Genomic DNA, 23823 nt, shown 5'->3' with positions numbered 1-23823 from the left:
TTATTTTCCATTATTTATATTTTATTATTCTTTATTACTGAATGATTTTTTCTCATGTAAAAACGCACACATATATACATACATGTTTACATGCGTTGCACGTGGGACGACATACCAACCGATTAGCGACCGCAAAAGTACCAACACATTCGACGTTTCGGTGCAATGGCCCCTCTTCAAAACAAAATTCCAGTGCCCCACTGCAGCCCCCCCCCCGTCACCAACACGCACTGACCAGCGTGGTGAAGTATGGTCAAAAAACCCCCACGACCGACACGGGCCGTTGGTGAGAGGCCTTCATCCAGCAGTGGATTGACAACGCGGCTGTAAATGTAAAATATATAATTGTACTTCTGCGCCCGCATAACAATATAATAGTGATTGTGTGCGTAACTAATTAAAGCAACCGAGCAATTGATTAATTAATGCTGCTGCGTTGGAGGCGATAGGGATTGTGATCAGCGATCCCACTACTACCGTCTGTGGCTTAGGAATTCCACCACATTCGCCCGCAAAAAAAACAACTTATCTATAATGTTCGCAACCATATAAACACTAGGAATAATAACAATAGGCTGTTTAAACAACAGCTGTATTCATTAATCTATTTTTCGAGTGGCGAGACAGACCGTCGACATATCGATCAATCGCACAGCGAAGTCGATTGCGGTTAGCGGACAGGCCGCGCTGAGTGTGCACGATAACCGACGTCATAGACGTGGTGCTGCCCTCTGTGGCGTGACTCTCTCGCTCACAATCGCTCACCTGTGCGTGTCGGCACCTGCATCTTCGATCGCTACCACGAAGTCTTCCCCGACAGGGCACGCAGAGGACGCGTCATCTCGCTTCGTCAGCTTCACACCATCGCAATACGATCGACACTTGAACGCGTCATCGTTTAAAAGCCATCTTTTTTTTAAATTTTACTTGGAGACGTAATCAGTACTTCAACCCGCGCTTACCCACGCATCACCCTGCTTCCTCTTCAGCGTATGCGTCGTTTTTCTTAATTGCAAAATACTTAATCGGCGTATTGATCGCACCTCTGCGTCGTAACTCGAATACATTTCCCGCGATGCGCTTGGCATCGCCGGATCTCGCAAAGTTCACACTGAGATCATCTCGCCTGCCGCGTGGCGACCATCGTGAAGAGTGCTGCAACATGCATTGTTGTACCGTACGCCTATGCCCCCCCACCACTCACATTCACCCATCCGAAATAACCCGCGCGGTGAAGTATGGTCGGGCGTGGTGCTGGCCACCCACCTCCTCGTGCGCCGTGCAGGCCGTCGCCAGGTGCTCGCTCACAGCACTTGCCCCAACAGTCTGCGAAGGCTATACGGTGGGGGGTGGGGGTCTTTGTCTGTTTCTGTGAGCGGATGCGCGTTCACATTTTCAATCGAACAAATAACGATTCGATTCGCGTGCCGCTGTAAGCGATTCATGCATCGCAAGCGCAACACCGGGAACAAAATCATTGGAATGGGGAAGATTGGTAGGGAATCGTGGGTGGGTGCGGTGGACCGATTGTCTCGTGCGGTTTAATCGCGAGCGACAGAATCGTGACGACTCCGTGGCGCTGTTCCGGCAGGAAAAGCTGCGCCCGCGAGTTTATCTGATTCCTGAGTGATACACTGATTCCTGAGTGATACACTGATTCCTGAGTGATACACTGATTCCTGAGTGATACACTGATGCCCTGAGTGATACACTGATGCCCTGAGTGATACGCTGATTCCTGAGTGATACACTGATTCCTGAGTGATAAACTGATTCCCTGAGTGATACACTGATTCCTGAGTGATACACTGATTCCTGAGTGATACACTGATTCCCTAAGTGATACACTGATTCCTGAGTGATACACTGATTCCTGAGTGATACACTGATTCTCTGAGTGATACACTGATTCCTGAGTGATACACTGATTCCTGAGTGATACACTGATTCCTGAATGATACACTGATGCCCTGAGTGATACACTGATGCCCTGAGTGATACACTGATTCCTGAGTGATAAACTGATTCCCTGAGTGATACACTGATTCCTGAGTGATACACTGATTCCCTAAGTGATACACTGATTCCTGAGTGATACACTGATTCCTGAGTGATACACTGATTCTCTGAGTGATACACTGATTCCTGAGTGATACACTGATTCCTGAGTGATACACTGATTCCTGAGTGATGCACTGATTCCTGAATGAAACACTGATTCCCTGAGTGATACACTGATTCCTGAGTGATACATTGATTCCTGAGTGATACACTGATTCCTGAGTGATACACTGATTGCTGAGTGATGCACTGATTCCTGAGTGAAACACTGATTCTTGAGTGATACACTCATTCGCTGAGTGATACACTGATTCCTGAGTGATACACTGATTCCCTGAATGATACACTGATTCCTGAGTGATACACTGATTCCTGAGTGATACACTGATCCCTGAGTGATACACTGATCCCTGAGTGATACGCTGATTCCTGAATGATACACTGATTCCTGAATGATACAGTGATTCCTGAATGATACACTGATTCCTGAATGATACACTGATTCCTGAGTGATACACCGATTCCTGAGTAATACACTGATTCCCGAGTGATACACTGATTTTCTTAGTGATACACTGATTCCCTGAATGATACACTGATTCCCTGAATGATACACTGATTCCTGAGTGATACACTGATTCCTGAGTGATACATTGATTCCTGAATGATACACTGATTCCTGAGTGATACACTGATTCCCTGAGTGATATTCTGATGCCCTGAGTGATACACTGATTCCTGAGTGATACACTGATTCCTGAGTGATACACTGATTCCCTGAGTGATACACTGATTCCTGAGTGATACACTGATTCCCTGAGTAATACACTGATTCCTGAGTGATACACTGATTCCTGAGTGATACACTGATTTCTGAGTGATACACTGATTACCTGAATGATACACTGATTCCTGAATGATACACTGATTCCTGAGTGATACACTGATTCCTGAGTGATACAATGATTCCTGAGTGATACACTGATTTTCTGAGTCATATACTGATTCCCTGAATGATACACTGATTCCTGAGTGATACACTGATTCCTGAGTGATACACTGATTCCTGAATGATACACTGATTCCTGAGTGATACACTGATTCCCTGAGTGATATTCTGATGCCCTGAGTGATACACTGATTCCCTGAGTGATACACTGATTCCTGAGTGATACACTGATTTCCTGAGTGATACACTGATTCCTGAGTGATACACTGATTCCTGAGTGATACACTGATTCCATGAGTGATACACTGATTCCTGAGTGATACACTGATTCCTGAGTGATACACTGATTCCTGAATGATACACTGATTCCTGAGTGATACACTGATTCCCTGAGTGATATTCTGATGCCCTGAGTGATACACTGATTCCCTGAGTGATACATTGATTCCTGAGTGATACACTGATTCCCTGAGTGATACACTGATTGCTGAGTGATACACTGATTCCTGAGTGATACACTGATTCCTGAGTGATATACTGATTCCTGAGTGATACACTGATTCTATGAGTGATACACTGATTCCTGAGTGATATACTGATTCCTGAATGATACACTGATTCCTGAGTGATACACTGATTCCTGAGTGAAACACTGATTCCTGAACGATACACTGATTCCTGAGTGATACACTGATTGCCTGAGTGACAGACCCCGGTGATCCCTCCTCCTCGTCCGCATTATAATTGCAGGAAGCAGTATAAATACATTGCCAAACCTCGGGAGAAATTTAGCAGCTATTTGACTTGACCGATCTTACCACCGACAAAATAAAATTGGCGAAGTACTCGATTGGAGTCTCCATTTCGGCCAACAGACGGCCTCAATATTATAATTATCAATTATTATTTAGTTTTAATTTCGCGTCCTTTGTGTAAATTGCATCTCAAAACGCTGAACATCGTAAGCCCCACACGAACGTCATTAACATCCCCACAACGTCAGAACGAGACGTCCGTGACCTGCACTTTGTCTACCTGAGCCATTGTCTATCAACTGCTGGATGAAGGCTTCCCTCCATCACGTGTCGCCACCTAACGCGGTCCAGCAGTGGACTGACGACGAGGATGATGATGATGATGAAGACGCGACCGATTAACAGTGGCGTCTTTCATCGGGTGTAATTTAGCGACCCATTGTGTCTGATTGGCCGTGACGATCCTGGACCCGCAGTGTAACGGGCCTCACTGCGCAAACCACTCGCTCAGATTTGGACAAAGCAGTTGCGGGCGATTGAGTCGCAAGCGATTTAGATAGCGATTGTGTTGCTAAACTAAGTCAATCGCTGGCGACTCCGGATCGCTAATTTTTATTTGAGTAAGGGCGATTTGATTGGTTAACTGTTGACCGGGAAAATCAATGCAATGTGCCAGCAACTCTGCATAATTTAACTGTTAAAACCATTGCTTGTATTTCGTAGCGTAATCGGTTTTTATTATTGAAGGGTTTGTTCGTTACCGAATTGCCTCTGCAGTATTACTCTTAACTATTCGCACGCCTATTTAAACAGCGGGTCATCAGAACACATTGTTAGAAATGTGATTCGCATCATCAGGGCCGAATGTTGTGAACAAGTGCAGTCGCAAACTACTACCATCCACTCTGTCTCTCTACCCACCACTCTATGTATCTGCTGTGAAGAAGGGCCATTGCCCGAAACGTCGCCTATCACATATATACTGTTTTTAAGGCCACACACCGTTACTAACGAACGTCCGTGAGTTTAGTTTGTGTATTGTTCATTGTGCTTCGTGCACCACTGCGTAATTCGCTCGCTCAAAGGATCGCAACGCGGCTGTGGAATCAGCGCGGACGAATCAGATCGCACGGGCGCCGCAGAAGGCCGCTGTCGGAAGGTGACTCCGATTTGGGGAAACCGCTCAAAGTTGGGCAACCTTCCCACCGGGCGAATAAAATCGTGCAGCCAAACGTGCCGCGCTATCGTCGGATCTCGGAAGCTAACCCTGATTAAATCCATCTGTGTGGCGACTGGAGCCGTCGCGCGTCGTGGGTTGTCTGAGCATTCTCCCAAACGCACGAAGCCACCAAAGCGCCGTGAGTGGAATTCATAGAGACCCACAGACTCACACAGAGACCCACAGACTCACACAGAGACCCACAGACTCACACAGAGACCCGCAGACTCACACAGAGACCCACAGACTCACAGAGAGACCCACAGACTTAACACAGAGAGACCCACAGACTCACACAGAGACCCACAGACTTAACACAGAGAGACCCGTTAGACTCACACAGAGACCCACAGACTCACACAGAGACCCACAGACTCACACAGAGACCCACAGACTCACACAGAGACCCGCAGACTCACACAGAGACCCACAGACTCACACAGAGACCCACAGACTTAACACAGAGAGACCCACAGACTCACACAGAGACCCACAGACTTAACACAGAGAGACCCGTTAGACTCACACAGAGACCCACAGACTCACACAGAGACCCACAGACTTAACACAGAGAGACCCGTTAGACTCACACAGAGACCCACAGACTCACACAGAGACCCACAGACTTAACACAGAGAGACCCGTTAGACTCACACAGAGACCCACAGACTTAACACAGAGAGACCCGTTAGACTCACACAGAGACCCACAGACTCACACAGAGATCCACAGACTTAACACAGAGAGACCCGTTAGACTCACACAGAGACCCACAGACTCACACAGAGACCCACAGACTTAACACAGAGAGACCCGTTAGACTCACACAGAGACCCACAGACTCACACAGAGACCCACAGACTGAACACAGAGGGACCCGTTAGACTCACACAGAGACCCACAGACTTAACACAGAGACACACCTAGACTCACGCAGGGACCCATAGATCCACACGAAGCCAGCAAATTCTCATGAGTGGAATTCATGGCCACACATCCCCAATGTAGCAGCACCCTCCTAACAAGGAGTCGTGAGACTCAATGGGGCCTCCGTAAGTGATCAATGAGGATTATTTGAATACACTTTTAACAAGTCGAGAGATTTTTTTTAATTGCTCACCAAAACCCACCCCCAATAAAAATGAACGCACTCGTCGACAAGATTGTGGCCTTAAAACAAATTAATTAAATTGGAGACGTTTCGGGCAACGGCCCCTCTTCACAGCCCGCCTCTGAGCCCGGGAAATTGTAGCGCTGCACGTCACTCACCGTGGATTCATTCCCGAATGAAGAAGTCGCTCTGTCCTTCCAGGACGACGAGGGGGTGGGGGGGAATTCGCCTCTGGAACTGTGATGACAATAGAGACAGGCGGTGAATTAATAATTAATTCCAATAATAAACTAAATCATCGTCATCAGCCATGGTCGATCCACTGCTGGATGAAGGTCTCCCCCGAGCCGCCGCCACCACCTCTCACGATCCCAGCCTGCCACAATCCGCCCAGCTTCCTGCTCGCGAGAGCCGGTGTCATCACCGCTCCGTCTCCGCGTGCGGAAAATAATCCGCACGACGCGTGTGCGTGTGCACTGCCGCGCGTACACAGACAAAGATCCCCCGCGAAGCCTCGACCCACTTTTGGGACAAGTGCGATGTTGTCGAGCAACCTATGAAGGCCGTGACGTTGATGGCCCCGCACTCAATTGAGGCCGAGTCGACCTAGAGGAGGCCATGGACCGGTTCAGATCCAGGATTCGTCACCGGCATTGGTCGTGAGCGGGAATCCATCTCGGCTCGCCGGGTTCGTAGCGCAGCGTGCCAACCACTGCGCCAACGCTCCCCAAATCCCTCTTAGACACGCACGTACACGCACGCACACACACGTACATACACACACGTACACACGTACATACACACACGCACATACACACACGCACATACACACGTAAAGATAAAAATCCCCCATATAGCCTTAACAGACTGTAGGGGCAAGTGCTGTTAGCGAGCACCTATGAGGGCCGGAACGGTACACGAGGGGGTGGGTGGCCAGCACCACGCCCGACCGCCTTTGTCTCCCTAGTCGCGATGTTTACACACCGCACCAGGTACTCATTTGAGGCTGAGTCGACCTAGGGGAGGCCCGGGACCGGTTCAGATAATCGTCACTGGTGTTGGCCGTGAGCGGGAATCGAACCCGGGTCGCCAGGTTCATAGCGCAGCGCGCTAACCGCTACACACACGTACACACACACGTACACACGTACACGCACGCACACGTACATACACACACATACGCGCACGCCGAGGCTTGCCATCTGCTTCTAGGGGCGCCGTGGGTCGTGATTGGGAGTGGAGGAGGGGTGTAGGATGGGGATTGGGGGGGGTGGTGTAGGGGGGGGCAGATGTCAGGTTGAGGGGGGGAGGACAGGGTTAGGGTTCGGGGTTCACGACGCACTCAGTATCATCGCCCCCTCTCTCCACCCACGCCCCCCCCCCTCCACTACCCAGCCCCCTACCCCCTCTGGTCACAATGCGTGGCCCGAGTCTCTTTTGCTTTCAAACATCTGCGAGCCGATTCCCGACCGCCCTTTGCGATGACAGTCCGCGTCTCACGGGGGGAGGGGAGGGGGGCTCCTTGTGACGCTCTCCCGTGCGTCTGCGTGTGTGTGTTAGTGTGTGTGCGTGCGGGTGTGTGTTAGTGTGTGTGTGTGTTAGTGTGTGTGTTAGTGTGTGTGCGTGCGGGTGTGTGTTAGTGTGTGTGTTAGTGTGTGTGCGTGTGAGCGTGTGAGTGTGCGTACGTGTGTGTGCGTGCGGGTGTGTGTTAGTGTGTGTGCGTGCGGGAGTGTGTTAGTGTGTGTGCGTGTGTGTGTGTGTTAGTGTGTGTGCGTGCGGGTGTGTGTTAGTGTGTGTGTGTGTGTTAGTGTGCGTTAGTGTGTGTGTGTTAGTGTGTGTGCGTGCGGGTGTGTGTTAGTGTGTGTGTTAGTGTGTGTGCGTGTGAGCGTGTGAGTGTGCGTACGTGTGTGTGCGTGCGGGTGTGTGTTAGTGTGTGTGCGTGCGGGTGTGTGTTAGTGTGTGTGCGTGTGTTTGTGTGTGTGTTAGTGTGTGTGCGTGCGGGTGTGTGTTAGTGTGTGTGCGTGTGAGCGTGTCAGTGTGTGCGTACGTGTGTGTGCGCGCGGGTGTGAGTGCGGGTGTGTGTGTGCGTGTGTGTGCGGGTGTGCATGCGTGTGTAGTGGAGAGTAGCCGTTAGCGCGCTGCGCTACGAACCTGGCGACCCGAGTTCGATTCCCGCTCACGGCCAACATCAGTGACGATTATCTGAACCGGTCTCGGGCCTCCCCTAGGTCGACTCAGCCTCAAATTAGTGATCTGATGCGATGTGCAAAACATCGCCACAGGGGAGACAAAGGCGGTCGGGCGTGGTGCTGGCCACTCCCTGGCGTGCCGTGCCGGCGTTCAAAGGCGAGTTAAAGGTGTGTAGGTGATGTCAGCTTCATCTGTGTTGTGAATCATCATCATCATCACGTCTCTCAATAGCACCGCGTGTGCGTGTGACCCTGAATAAAAAAGAAAACCCTACAAGTACGTAATAGGCGACGTTTCGGACAATCCCTCTTCTTCATAGCCATCGCCCGAAACGTCGCCAGTAATTAAATTGAGCTATTGTAAGGCCGGCCACTCACACGTAGCGGTGTTGTTGTTGCTGTTGTTCGCGTATATGGGATTTGGTCCTTATATACGTATATATGGGATTTGGTCCTTATATACGTATATATGGGATTTGGTCCTTATATACGTATATATGGGATTTGGTCCTTATATACGTATATATGGGATTTGGTCCTTATATACGTATATATGGGATTTGGTCCTTATATACGTATATATGGGATTTGGTCCTTATATACGTATATATGGGATTTGGTCCTTATATACGTATATATGGGATTTGGTCCTTATATACGTATATATGGGATTTGGTCCTTATATACGTATATATGGGATTTGGTCCTTATATACGTATATATGGGATTTGGTCCTTATATACGTATATATGGGATTTGGTCCTTATATACGTATATATGGGATTTGGTCCTTATATACATATATAATTAATGTACAGCGCTGTGGGATGCAATTGGCATGAATTACGCTAAATAAAATGCAAGTATTGTTATTGTTGTTGTTGACGGTGCTTGTGCACCACTACCAATGCATCAGCAGCAGCAACGTCTCCAAATCGTGCGTTCATCTCTCAACCAATCAATTGACGCGGCATGCGGGATGCGTTCCTGGAAAGTGCCAGCGCTAAGAGAAAACCGCGTTGAGCGAGGAATTGGAATCGCACTTAGACTACAGCCCCAACTCGTCCTGCGGTCATCCCGTGGGGGGACAAAGAACTGAGACGAGGGTACGCCGCCGCGTCACCGTATCATTACGCGTCGCCGTATCATTACCATCGGCTGTGCAGCTCGAGAAAGTAGTTCGTCGTCGACCGCTCAGAAACCACGTTGTAACGGGGTGATCGTTCCACGTTGTAACGGGGTGATCGTTCCACGTTGTAACGGGGTGATCGTTCCACGTCATAACGGGGTGATCGTTCCACGTTATAACGGGGTGCGCATTCCGCGTTGCGTGAAAAGTGTTCCCAAACGGAAAAAAACGCGTTATAGTGAAAACGGTTTGCAGCAGGAAGAACAGGAGGATCAGGAGAAGCAGGAGGAGAAGGAGGAGCAGGAGCATCAGGAGGAGCCATCTCTCAACGGTGGTCACTTGCGAGCAATCACGGCAACGTCGTCCAATGCCTGCGTGAAGCGGCCGCTCTGCCCGCTCTCCAGGTCACGTCATTCGATCTTTGGAGAGAGTTTCTTTTCCACCATCGCTATTCCTCGCACCCCACGTGGGTTCTCGAGTCATTCGTGGATTGACGGGACAGATGTATCTGCGATACGTCGATCGTGTCAAGAAGGCCTCATCCCTCTAATCCCGGTCCGATATCCCGAACACCAATCATTACCCTGACCCACAGGGTTAACCCCTCGAAAGCATAACAACCCCAAAAATAATTCTAACACTGACCCCAAACTTAACCCGAACGCGAGAAAACTGTGTTCGCCCTAATCCCGAAACGCATCACTCACCCAAACCATGCAGCCACACCCCGACCCCAACAAGAAGTTTTACCACCGATTATAAACCATAACACAATATAACGTGGTTTAATGGCACACCTAGAGACGACCTTGATTTAGAGAGTGAATGTTGTACATTCAGCTCTAGGTTTGTTCTAGAAGGGCTACAGAGCTGAGATTTGACATCATTATAGATGTGTGGAGACATAGCCAAATGACCATAACCAGCCAAATTAATATATGATATCACAGCTACATAGCCAAATAACAAAACTTTAATTTTATATCGCGTCATTCATGATGACTGCATCGCACAGCGCTGTACATTAAATATATATAATTGCCAAATCCGATATAAATACAAATAGTGACAGACAGGTCCATGTTTCTAAACAGGAATACATTGATAGGCACATTCGTATTTTGATAGAATGGCAGATTCAGAGATCGTAAGGTAATACATTGTGGATTGTGTTAAATTAATTCCTGCGTGAATTATTGATTTCTTGGAAATATGAATCTCACTCTGCAAATTCAGAGTAATAAAAAAACAACCATTGATGAGAAGAGAATTCCCACACTTGTGTGTTTGGACGTTTCTGAAACTCGGTATTTATATATAATGCATACTTACACGGTTTAAATAATAATAACAGATGTAATAATAACCCCATACTTTAAAAAAGTATAATATTTGTAATATATACACGGGCATAGGACACTATGCGCACCACGTGGCCGCTACATCAATTAATTATTAACGCCGGGAATTAAAAATGTATGATTAATCCCTGCTCATTAAAACATATATATGTGTGCCCTGTGTCTCAACTAAAACTCGCATCACGTGGCCAACTAGAATCTTATACAATCGCAACAATCGTCATGGTGCAGAACAAGTTGTACCTCGGGGCAGTTATTGAAGGGATCCGTAATGATGAAGCCACAAGTCGCAACTATTCGGCCGGCAGAGACCATCTTAGCATTCCACAATTACAGATTTAAAACAAATGAAACTTAAGAAAAATAATTCCAATTATGTTGTAAACTCATTCATGCACACTTAAGCGTCAATTATGTTGTAAACTCATATTCATTCACACTTAAACGCCGGTGATTTCAACAACCGAGACAGATGAGGACGGAGATGGCAGGCTGGAGATGCCGAGACGTGGAACCAGTTACGGGTTCCAAACATTCCGTACGTTGAATTTCCTTCGCACCGTACGTAGCCAACCGCGCCAATCGGAGGTGTTGGGGGGGGGGGACAACAAACTAAACATTAAGAGCAGTCCCAAAGAAACGAGTTCCCAATCGAGACCATTTAAAAGCACAGACGTTGGGGGTCAGCTATGGCAATGGAGGAGCAAGAGAATTGGGTTTGTGATGACGACGGAGAGCGAAAGTCGAGAGATCTACCCCCAAGGTAACGCGTGCTATAGCCGTCGCCTCTCCGTCGCCTGCAGGACGTGGAACGGACGACTCTGATGTTTTAGAGAGGATGACGCAATGCGTGTGTCCGTGTCTGTGTCGAGGTGGTGTAGCGGTTAGCGCGCCGCGCTAAGAAACCTGGCGACCCGAGTTCTATTCCCCCTCACGGGTGACGTCGGTGACGATTATCTGAACCGTTCCTGGGCCTCCCCCTAGGTCGACTCAGCCTCAAATTAATACCTGGTGCGGTGTGTCAAAACATTGCCACTGCGGAGACGAATGCGGCCGGGAGTGCTGCTGGTAACTCCAACCCCCCGTGTGCCGTTCTGGCCGTAATAAGTGCTCGCTAACAGCACTTGCCCCAACAGTATGTTAAGGCTATACGGGGTATCTGTGTCTTTTGTTTGTAAAGGCGCAGCAGTGGGTTGGATTCATGGTTACATCGCAGGATCGCGAGAAGAGTGGAAACGCCTTGGGGACGATGAGCAGGAAGAGGTGGAGGAGGTGGAGGGGTCATTCATCCAGCGGTGGATTGACCTTGGCTATTACGGCTGCTCGTGATGATGATGATGGATGTAAATTTATGGCGATGCGAGAACACGGGGAGTGTTTGTCTCGTCGCCGTGTTTAGATGTCAGACGGGTGTAGAGTTGGGTCGCAGAAGCGTTGCGTGGTGTAGAGGCGAATTGAGTTGAATCGGAGTCGCTTGACAGAACTGATTTTTCGCTGCGGTGCGAGAATTCTACAAGACAATGAGAGCGAGAGAGAGAGTGGGAGTTTGTCGGGAATTAGTGAATGTGATGAGTCTAGATTTATACAATCATCGTAAATATCCCCAGTAATGGTCAAGTGCTGTTCGCGAGCACCTACTAAAGTCGGCACAGGGCCCGTGGGGGTGCGTGTGACCTGAACCACGCCCGGCCGCCTTTGTCTCCTCAGTGCTAATTATTGTGTGTTTTTTAACACACCCCAGCAGGTATTCGGTTAAGGCTGAGTCGACCTAGGGGAGGCTCGCTCAGTTAAATGTAGAGCCGTGGCTGGGAAACGAACTTATACGGCCGGGTTCGCTGTGCATTGCGCTAACCACTGCGCCACCTCTCACCACACGGAAGACAAAGGCGGCCGGGCGTGGTGCTGGCCACCCACCCCCTCGTGTGCCGTTCCGGCCTTCACAGGCGCTGCTCCTCGCTAACGGCACTTGCCCCAACAGTCTGGTGAGGCTATACGGGTGACCTTTGTCTTCTGTGCGTGCACGCGCGCCTTCCTTTTGGTGTACGTGTGTGTCAGCTTGTGTTTACTTTGTCAAAGTGGTAGCGATTGTATCGACCCGGAAGGGATGATTGGCTGAGTGCGTGAGGTCGCTATCGGCCTTAATGCATCCGCGTATCGACTTGACGGCCCAAATGTCGGCTCGCTTCACGCCTGCCCATCTGCTACGAAGTCAGAGATCCACCCCCAGGCAGCCTGGACAGACCCTTGGGGGGGCAAATGCTGTTTGCGACCACCTATAAAAGCCAGCACGGCACACGAGCGGGTGGGTGACCAGCACCACGCCCGACCGCCTTTGTCTCCCAAGTGCCGATCGTTTTGCGCAATGCACGAGGTTGCTCATTTGCAAGTCAGCCGAGACTGGGGATCGACTATCAGAGACAGTCCCCACTTCCTGGATGTCTGTGTCCCACTTCCTGGATATCTGTGTCCCACTTCCTGGATATCTGTGTCCCACTTCCTGGATGTCTGTGTCCCACTTCCTGGATGTCTGTGTCCCCACTTCCTGGATGTCTGTGTCCCACTTCCTGGATATCTGTGTCCCACTTCCTGGATGTCTGTGTCCCACTTCCTGGATGTCTGTGTCCCACTTCCTGGATGTCTGTGTCCCACTTCCTGGATGTCTGTGTCCCACTTCCTGGATGTCTGTGTCCCACTTCCTGGATGTCTGTGTCCCACTTTCTGGATGTCTGTGTCCCACTTCCTGGATGTCTGTGTCCCACTTCCTGGATGTCTGTGTTCTACTTCCTGGATGTCTGTGTCCCACTTCCTGGATGTCTGTGTCCCACTTCCTGGATGTCTGTGTCCCACTTTCTGGATGTCTGTGTCCCACTTCCTGGATGTCTGTGTCCCACTTCCTGGATGTCTGTGTTCTACTTCCTGGATGTCTGTGTTCTACTTCCTGGATGTCTGTGTCCCACTTCCTGGATGTCTGTGTCCCCACTTCCTGGATGTCTGTGTCCCACTTCCTGGATGTCTGTGTTCTACTTCCTGGATGTCTGTGTCCCACTTCCTGGATGTCTGTGTTCTACTTCCTGGATGTCTGTGTCCCACTTCCTGGATGTCTGTGTCCCACTTCCTGGATGTCTGTGTCCCCACTTCCTGGATGTCTGTGTCCCACTTCCTGGATGTCTGTGTCCCACTTCCTGGATGTCTGTGTCCCACTTTCTGGATGTCTGTGTCCCACTTCCTGGATGTCTGTGTCCCCACTTCCTGGATGTCTGTGTCCCACTTCCTGGATGTCTGTGTCCCCACTTCCTGGATGTCTGTGTCCCACTTCCTGGATGTCTGTGTCCCCACTTCCTGGATGTCTGTGTCCCACTTCCTGGATGTCTGTGTCCCACTTCCTGGATGTCTGTCCCGAGGAGCCTTGACGCAGTCTCGGGCAGGCGAGCGAGCGGAAGCGAAGACTGCTATCAACAGTTTTTTTCCTTGCTGTGGTTGTCGCACCTGATGACGATTCCTTGTGTTGCGATCGAAACGTCGTGATCTATTATTTTTCTACCTACGTGACTTTACCGAAATAACCAAAGAGTATGACGAGTGCTATCTTCGCTGCGTCGGGTGGCGGAGGGTGCCCACGACACACAATCGGCCAGAACGGTCAACTATGAATCTGGAGATGTGCTCGTCAACCGTGTTGACAAATGTCGCTTGAATGAAGCCCATCTCTCCGCCACTAAGCTAGACCCTCTCCACAAACCACACGAATTATTCGTGAAACAAATGATTTGGCGAAGCTGCTGATGCTGCTGCTGCTGCTGCGTTGTTCGGCGGCGCACGAGCGCAACGAACAGCAACAACAACAGCTTAACACATTGGCGACGTTTTAGGCCATTACCCTTCTTTATGAAGAATGTCCCATGTTAGCATCATTACGATCGTTAATATTATTGTTGCACTCAGAGGCAGCAAGAGGGCAAAATGGATTAAATAAACCATACGAATATGTAATTGAAAATAATTCAAGCGATGTGTAGAAGTTAAGTGGGCTTGGGGGGTGAGCTGGGCGCGGTGATGGATATCCGAAGGGCGAGACTGGTGACGGATCGACAGCCAAAGGATCCGGGAGACTGAAGCGCTTGGGAGGACGAACCCCGTGAAGATGGAGCGCTGGGATCAGCTGATGTGGATCGGGGGCCGTGGATGGTGGCGACGGCGTGGGTGGAGGGATTCTTCCATCCAGCAGTGGATAGATGATGGCCCGCGGTGGTGACCACGACGACGATGACACGAGATCAAATACCGCGTGGCTCTCCGAAATGGTGAACTTATTTTTTGAAAATAATAAAAAATATTTATATCTAACAAATAAATATATTTACAAATATTTATACGGGATTCAAAACACACACCGAGACACGTACCCATGGATTGTGTAGAAAACGATTCGCGTCCATCAGTGAACCACGTGGAGTGTGACGCTGAAGCCTTTGGATAGCCAATGAATGTATTCGTCAAATAATATCACCAGCACATTCGTCAATAACACTGTGTGGCATTAAAAGGAAAGAAAAAAAAACATTTATATGACAGGCGACGCTTCGGGAAATGCCCCTTTTAAATCGGACATAGATGATGATGATGATGGTGGTAATGTTGTTCACGGATGTGTCTTAAGTTGTTGTTGGTTTTGCTGTCTGTGCTCGTGTGCCATTATCAGCGCATCGGCAGCACCAAGTCATCTGGTTATTAGTTAAATAAACGTGCACCTCAGCTGTTGGCCGGGCAGAGATGAATGAGCCAACAGGCGGGGCGATATCGGCCAACGTTCAGCAGCTCCACACGGAGCAGTCCTTGAATATTCGCGTGCGAGTATCAAAAAGGCCCGCGCGTAGCTTGAGCACGAATGTCGGAATGAAGCATTACGGCATCACTCCGCGTACTGCGATCACTGCACCGCTCAGACGCGCAGCTCAAGAGAGCAGTTCGTCGTTGCCCGTTCAGAAACCGCGTTATAACGGGGCGCGTTCCGCGTTATAACGGGGCGCGTTCCGCGTTATAACGGTGTGTGCGATCTGCGTTATAACGGTGCGTGTTGTGCGTTATAACGGTGCGCGATCTGCGTTATAACTGGGCGAATTCTGCGTTATTACGGTGCGTGTTCTGCGTTATAACGGGACGCATTCCGCGTTATAACGGGGCGCACGTTCTGCGTTATAACGGGGCGCGTTCCGCGTTGTGCCAAAAGTGTTCCCGAACGGAAGAACCACGTTCTTGCAAAAAAAAAACAACGCCTTCTCGTGTGAACACCGCCACGCGTAAAGCGTGCGACTCTCTCTGATCGGCCATCCCAGTCACCGTGCGGCGTCCCTCTGTTGCGGTTACAGGCGCAGCCCTGCTGATCGCTGGCGCTCACCACCCCCGTTGACTGCAGCCGCTCTCAAGCCGTGACCGTTCCACCCTTCCGGGCGTTTGCAGGAGGCGGGCGTCCCCACACGGACCTTACAATCTCTGAATCTGCCATTCTATCAAAATACGAATGTGCCTATCAATGTATTCCTGTTTAGAAACATGGACCTGTCCGTCACTATTTGTCGCTATATCGGATTTGGCAATTATATATATTTAATGTACAGCGCTGTGCGATGCAGTTATCATGAATGACGCGATATAAAATTAAAGTTTTGTTATTCGGCTATGTAGCTGTGATATCATCTATTAATTTGGCTGGTTATGGTCATCTGGCTATGTCTCCATACATCTTTAATGATGTCAAATCTCAGCTCTGTAGCCCTTCTAGAACAAACCTAGAGCTGAATGTACAACATTCACTGTCCACACCGCGCGTGACTCTTCCAATTCATTCGCGCCGGCCGGCCGCGTGGACAGAGGCGCGGGTGTGATTCAGGAGAGGCTGTGACGGGGGATCGCTGTCTTTGTGTGCCCCGAGTGAACAATGGGAGCAGGGGGAGCATTGTCTGACCGAATACTGGGGCCGGTCTAATCGGGTCACCAGGGGTCTCGCGGGGTCACCGGGAGACGAAGCTTTGTCATTCTCTCACACACACAGACAAAGATCCCCCGCGTAGCCTCGACAGACTGTTGGGGCAAGTGCTGTTAGCGAGCAGCAGCGCGCTATGAAGGCCGGGCACGGGACACGAAGGGGCGGTTTGGTCAGCACCCCACGCCCGGCCGCCTTTGTCTCCCCAGCGGCGATGTTTAATCCGCATCGTCGAAACCAGATGCTCATTTGAGGCTGAGCCGACCTTAGCGGAGTCCCACAACCGGTTAAGACAATCGTCACCGGTGTTGGTGGCCGTGAGCTCGGAGTGGAACTTTCTCTCACCCACTCCATCCTCGCACGCATTGTGTGGTGTGCGCTACCCCGAACCTCACCCCGCGACGCCGAGCGACAGGGGGCGAGCTGGGGATGGACGCTGACGGTGGACGTGTCGAGGCTGTGTGTAAGTGTGTGTTTTGTGCGTACGTTGGACTTCTTTCGCACCGCACGTAGCCAACCGTACTAATCGGAGGTGCGGAGTGTTTGTGAGTGTGTGTGCACTTGCCCCAACAGTATGCTAAGGCTACACGGCGGATCTTTGCCTGTGTCTTTGTCGTTTTTTTTTTAGTGGTGAGCGGCGGTGTCGCGGTTAGTGCTACGCTGCGCTACGAACCCGGCGACCCGAGTTCGATTCCCGCCCACGGTCAATACACCAGTGACGATTATCTGAACCGGTCCTGGGCCTCCCATAGGTCGACTCAGTCTCAACTGAGTACCTAGTGTTGTGTGCAAACATCGCCACGAGGGAGACAAAGGCGGCCGGGCTCGGGGTGTTGGCGACACCACTCCGTCGTGTGCCGTGCCGGCCTTCATAGTTCGTTGCTCGCTAACAACACTTGCCCCAACATTCTGGTAAAGCCTATACGGGAGATCTTTGCCTTTGTATGTTAGGGCACACGGCTTTTGTGTAGTAGCTTCTGAGTCCCCCCCTTACCCCCTTCTCACCCCCCACATCTTCCCAGCTGCCACCTCCTCCTCCTCATCATCCTACACCCCCTCCCCCATCATCATCCTCCCCCCCTACACAGCCCCCACCCCGTCTCGCTCCCCCTTCCCCCCAACCACTCATTGTTCGCTGAGAGCTTCTGGTCGCCCGCACGAGGAGACGCGGCTTTGTGAGTGTGGAGAGAGAGAGAGTGAGAGGGTGAGAATCAGAGTTAAAATTGCGAGTGTGTAAGAAAGTGCGTGTGAGCGTGTGAGTTAATGAGTGTGTAAGAGGGTGTGAGTGCGAGTGAGTGTTAAAATTGCGAGTGTGTAAGAAAGAGTGTGTGAGTTAATGAGTGTGTAAGGGGGTGTGAGAGGGTGAGTGAGAGTGTGAGAGAGTGAATGAGCGAGAGAATGCGTGGTTGAGTAAGAGTGTGAGATTGTAACAGCGTCAGTGAGTGAGTGAGATAGTGAGTGTGTGAGTTTGGTAATTGAGTGGATGAGTGATCATTAATACGTGAGTTAGCGAGAGAGTGGGTGAGTGCATGAGTACGTGAATTAATTAATTCGTAAGAGTGATTTCGAGTGAATGAGTGTGTGTGATGTTGGAGCGCCCTTGAGTGTGAGTGTGTGTGCGTGAGTGAGTGTGCGTGAGTATGTGAGTGTGCGTGTGTGTGAGTGTGTGTGAGTGTGTGTGCGTGAGTCTGAGTGAGTGTGCGTGAGTGTGCGTGTGAGCGTGCGTGAGTGTAGTTGAGTGTGTGTGAGTGTGCGTGAGTGTGCGTGTGAGCGTGCGTGAGTGTAGTTGAGTGTGTGTGAGTGTGCGTGAGTGTGTGTGAGTGTGCGTGTGTGTGAGTGAGTTTGTGTGAGTGTAGTTGAGTGTGTGTGAGTGTGTGTGTGTGCGTGAGTGTAGTTGAGTGTGTGTGAGTGTGTGTGCGTGAGTGTAGTTGAGTGTGTGTGAGTGTGGGTGAGTGTAGTTGAGTGTGTGTGAGTGTGGGTGAGTGTAGTTGAGTGTGCGTGAGTGTGCGTGAGGTAGGTGTAAACGTAGGTGGGTGTCGAGGTCACGTGCTCTTGCGTGTTCATAAAACCAAAAGTCAGAAACCAGAAAAACTGCAGCTACAACAACCACAACAATCGCAACAATCGCAACAACTACAACCACAGAAGCTACAGCTACTAACCATGTAACCACCACTCGTTCACCACGCCAACATCTACAACCACGACCTTAAAAACTACTGCAGCTGCAACAAGCACCACAACAAGCACAATAACAACAACGACAACAACAACAACATCGACTACAATAAACTACAGCAACACCTACAATCACAAGAGCCGGTATAATTAGTCGAGGGTGGTGGTGGTGTTCGTGTTATTATTATTCATGGCTGCAACCAAAATAATATATATTGATATCTCGCTTAGTCTTGGTGTGTGTGAGTGTGTGTGAGTGAGTGGATGTGGGTGAGTGTGTGACTGTGTGTGTGGGTGAGTGTGTGAGTGTGTGTGAGTGAGTGTGTGACTGTGTGTGTGGGTGAGTGTGTGAGTGTGTGTGGGTGTGAGTGAGTGTGAGTGGGTGTGGGTGAGTGTGTGCGTGAGTGTGGGTGAGTTTGTGTTTAGCGTGAGTGTGGGTGAGTGTGTGTGTGTGTGCGTGAGTGTGTGTGTATGTGCGTGAGTGTGTGTGAGTGTGTGTGAGTGTGTGTGAGTGTGTGTGTGAGTGTGTGTGAGTGTATGTGTGTGCGTGAGAGTGTGTGTTAGTGTGTTAGTGTGTGTGCGTGCGGGTGTGTGTTAGTGTGTGTGTTAGTGTGTGTGAGTGTGTGTGAGTGTGTGTGCGTGAGAGTGTGTGTGCGTGAGTGAGTGTGTGTGAGTGTGTGTGTGTGTGAGTGTGTGTGAGTGTGTGTGTGCGTGAGTGTGTGTGTGCGTGAGTGTGCGTGAGTGTGTGTGTGCGTGAGTGTGTGTGCGTGAGTGAGTGTGTGTGAGTGTGTGTGAGTGTGTGTGTGTGAGTGTGTGTGTGCGTGAGTGTGTGTGTGCGTGAGTGTGTGTGAGTGTGTGTGAGTGTGTGTGTGCGTGAGTGTGTGTGTGCGTGAGTGAGTGTGTGTGAGTGTGTGTGAGTGTGTGTGTGTGAGTGTGTGTGTGCGTGAGTGTGTGTGTGCGTGAGTGTGTGTGAGTGTGTGTGAGTGTGTGTGTGCGTGAGTGTGTGTGTGCGTGAGTGTGTGTGCGTGAGTGAGTGTGTGCTAATGTTGTCGCGCTGTAATTGGTGACGGTATTGTTGTTGTTGATGGTATTGTTGTTGATAGTATTGTTGTTGATGGTATTATTGTTGTTGGTGTTGTTGATGGTGTTGTTGTTGATGATGTTATTGTTGTTGACGGTATTGTTGTTGATGGTGTTGTTGTTGATTATGTTATTGTTGTTGATGGCATTGTTGCTGATGGTATTATTGTTGATGGTATTATTGTTGATGGTGTTGTTGTTGTTGTTGATGATGTTATTGTTGTTGACGGTATTGTTGTTGATGGTGTTATCGTTGATTATGTTATTGTTGTTGATGGCATTGTTGCTGATGGTATTATTGTTGATGGTTTTGTTGTTGATGGTATTGTTGTTGATGGTATTGTTGTTGATGGTATTGTTGTTGATGGTTTTGTTGTTGATGTTATTGTTGTTGATGGTTTTGTTGTTGATGGTATTGTTGTTGGAGCGCTCCCGTGGCGAGATGTTAACTACCTCGCCTGGTATACAGGAGGTCGTGGGTCCGATCCTGACGCCTGCTGCTGAATATTTGTAGTATTTGTGTCTCTCTCCCCGTGGTCGCGGGGATTTTTCCCCGGATCCTCTGGTTGTTCCCTCCACATTGAGAATTACCGTGCGTAATAAGACCGCTACAAATTTCCACGTGGTGATGATGATGATGATAAGCCACTTCGTTGAGCTGTAATTTGTGATAGGCAGGTCGCTTCTGAACAAGAGCGACACAGGAGCTCAGTGAGGCGCTTACCTAGTAGAATAAAAATGAGCTTGAGGTTAGTTGTTGTTGTTGTTTGTTTGTGGTACATGAGCCGCCCTCTCTTGGCATTCACCGCGTGCCTTAATTGTTTGTCATTAAATCAAGGTCCGCCGTGAACACGGAGAGTGGGGGGCAGGAGCGTGGAGAGTGGTGGGGGGGGGGGGCAGGAGCGTGGAGAGTGACTGAACATCTGCGAAAAAGAGCTTTATAGCTCATCGGATTCCTCCCGTATATAAGTACACAAAAAATAAGGATGGCTTTTCCCCGTTCTGGAATTAAAACAGGAGGTGTTAAGATGTTCAAACACCAAATGGAAACATTTTGCAAGGAATCATGAACTGCATTAACCACATGCGGGACTTGCGGTATGCATGCAAACTAAAAATATATTCTCAGAGCATTGTATATATGTTCTGAGAGCATGGTTTTGTTTGAACATCTTAACGCCTCCTGTTTTATTGTCAGAAAGGGTAAAACTATGCTTATTTATTTTATACTTTGACGCTGCCAAAAAGGTCCCAATACATATTCTGACTCTGAGTCGGGGGAGTCGAATCGAGCCCATCCTGGTCCCAGACTGCGAACCTAACCTCTCTTGTTGCTGATTTAATTGCTACGCAGAAGGGCAATGACCTGAAACGTCGTATGTTATATATAAGGCCACACAGACACGATGTTGTTAATATTTAAATTGTTGTTGTTTGACTCTGCGTGTGCATCGCTGCCAACTCAACCTCGTCGTGGTGTTCCTCGTCGTCTGATTATCGCGGTGACATTCGGAAGGAGGAGGCCACTGTGTGCCTGCCGCCTTCGTGCTCTTTGTGCGTGTCTTCATGTCTGTGTACGCATCAATGCATGCGCATATACGCGTGTCTGTGTGCGCGCGTACGCAGCCCGAATCGCTTTGCTCGTACGTGCAGTTCTGTGCGTGAGCGTGTGAGCACTTGCCCTCAACGATTGCTGAGGCTACATGGGAGATCTTTGTCTTAGTGTGTGCTTGTGCCTGTGCAGGTATCGGCATTGTGCGTATAAGTATCTGTGTGTGCGTGTATATGTGTACACGTGCGTATGTGTGTACACGTGCGTATGTGTGTACACGTGTGTATGTGTGTACACGTGCGTATGTGTGTAGGGAGCGGTGGCGCAGCGGTTAGCTCGTTGCGCTACGAACCCGGCTCCCAACAGAGTTCGATTCCCGCTCACGGCCAACACCGCTGACGATTTTCTGAGCCGGTCCTGGGCCTCCCCTTGGTCGACTCAGCCTCAAATTAGAACCTGGCTCCATGTGTACCCATCGCCACTGGAAAGACAAAGCCGGTCCGGGTGTGGTGCTGGCCACCCACACCCTCGTGCGCCGTACCGGCCTTCATAGGTGCTCGCTAACAGCACTTGTCCCAACAGTCTGTGCAGGCTACACTGGGGCTCTTTGTCTTTAGCGTGTGTACACTGTGTGTGTGTATAAATGCATCATGTACGTGTGTATACGTAGACATGTACACATTCACAGAAATGCACTCGCATACGAAGATCCCCCCGCAGAGCTGACACTTGCAGTTGCGGCAAAGCGCTGTTAGCGAGCACCTATTAGCTAAGGTCGGCACGGCACACATGGGGGATGGGCAGCCAGCATCACGCCGGTCGCCTTTGTTTCCCCAACGCCGACAGCTAGCAGGTGCTCATTTAAGGCTCAGTCGACCCAGAGGAGGGGACAGAATTTTCTTCAAATATTCGCGGCTGTTCTTGAGTCGTGCGCGAGAATGAACCTCGGGTCGCGGCCGAGTGCGGGGCGAGGTGCGCCAACCACTGCGCCACCGCTCCCCACACGCGGTCGCGCGCTCTGCGCCTGTCGCTCACCTGGTCGGCCTCGCGTCCCCGGAGTGAAGTTGGATCCCGGGTTGGCCAGGAGAACGCCGGTAGGTGGACAGGGCTGGTGGGTGGACGCCGGTAGGTGGACAGGGCTGGTGGGTAGACGCCGGTAGGTGGACAGGGCTGGTGGGTGGACGCCGGTAGGTGGACAGGGCTGGTGGGTGGACGCCGGTAGGTGGAGAGGGTTGGTGGGTAGACGCCGGTAGGTGGACAGGGCTGGTGGGTGGACGCCGGTAGGTGGAGAGGGCTGGTGGGTAGACGCCGGTAGGTGGACAGGGCTGGTGGGTGGACGTCGGTAGGTGGACAGGGCTGGTGGGTGGACGCCGGTAGGTGGAGAGGGTTGGTGGGTGGACGCCGGTAGGTGGAGAGGGCTGGTGGGTAGACGCCGGTAGGTGGACAAGGCTGATGGGTAGACGCCGGTAGGTGGACGGGGCTGGTGGGTGGACGCCGGTAGGTGGACAAGGCTGGTGGGTAGACGCCGGTAGGTGGACGATACCCATGGGTAGACAACGCCGTGCAGGATGCGTTGCTCTCCAGTCGCCCCCCCATGCGACTCGCCGTGGCGCTCGACTCGAAGTCGCCCGCGCAGTCGCCTCTGAGTCGCGGCGGCTCGGAGTTTTCATCCGAGGTGGAAGGGGGAGAAGTGGGGTGGGGGGCGTTGATGGGGGAGGGGGGGTGGTAGAGGGGGGGGATGGGGGGGATGGGGGAGGGGGTAGTAGAGGGGGTGGGTGAGGGGGGGTAGTAGAGGGGGTGGGAGAGGGGGTGGGTGAGGGGGGGTAGAGGGGGGGTGGGGGACGGCAGACAAAGTTTCAGGGTGGGGGTGGTGCAGGGTGATTGCGGAGGTTTAGAGGAGAAGTGGGGGGGGGGGTAGAGGGTGATGGGGGGGGGGGCTCAGCGCGCTCCTGTGAGTCGCATTGTTGAGCAGGAGGCTCGTCGAGCCGCGTGGAGAGCCGAGTCGCTCTTCCCCTGCCGTGTCTCGACATCGCCGTGCGTCCTGTCGAGCGCACGGCGAGAGAGACACACAGAGAGACAGGGAGTGCGTGTACACAGAGACAGGGAGTGCGTGTACACAGAGGCAGGGAGTGCGTGTACACAGAGGCAGGGAGTGCGTGTACACAGAGGCAGGGAGTGCGTGTACACAGAGGCAGGGAGTGCGTGTACACAGAGGCAGGGAGTGCGTGTACACAGAGACAGGGCTGCTGCGTGTACACA

The 23823-nt window shown here is 50.8% G+C and overlaps 1 protein-coding gene across 1 annotated transcript; it reads right to left on the bottom strand.

Annotated features, from left to right (window-relative positions):
• Nucleotides 1-23271, bottom strand: LOC142924620 (uncharacterized). Its single transcript, XM_076067190.1, has 2 exons — nucleotides 22600-23271; nucleotides 1-6332 (listed from the first exon to the last, which is right to left on the bottom strand). Exon 2 carries the CDS (start codon nucleotides 3450-3452, stop codon nucleotides 1836-1838), a length of 1617 nt encoding a protein of 538 aa, XP_075923305.1. The 5' UTR covers nucleotides 3453-6332; nucleotides 22600-23271; the 3' UTR covers nucleotides 1-1835.
• Between the last annotated feature and the right edge of the window lie 552 nt (nucleotides 23272-23823).

The sequence above is a fragment of the Petromyzon marinus genome, chromosome 15 (genome assembly GCF_048934315.1).
Source record: "Petromyzon marinus isolate PM22_M1 ecotype Great Lakes invasive population chromosome 15, UKy_Petmar_22M1.pri1.0, whole genome shotgun sequence".
Taxonomy (NCBI): Eukaryota; Metazoa; Chordata; class Hyperoartia; order Petromyzontiformes; family Petromyzontidae; genus Petromyzon; species Petromyzon marinus.
The sequence above is the reverse complement of the archived record's forward strand: the minus strand, read 5'-3'. Positions and strand labels throughout refer to the sequence as shown.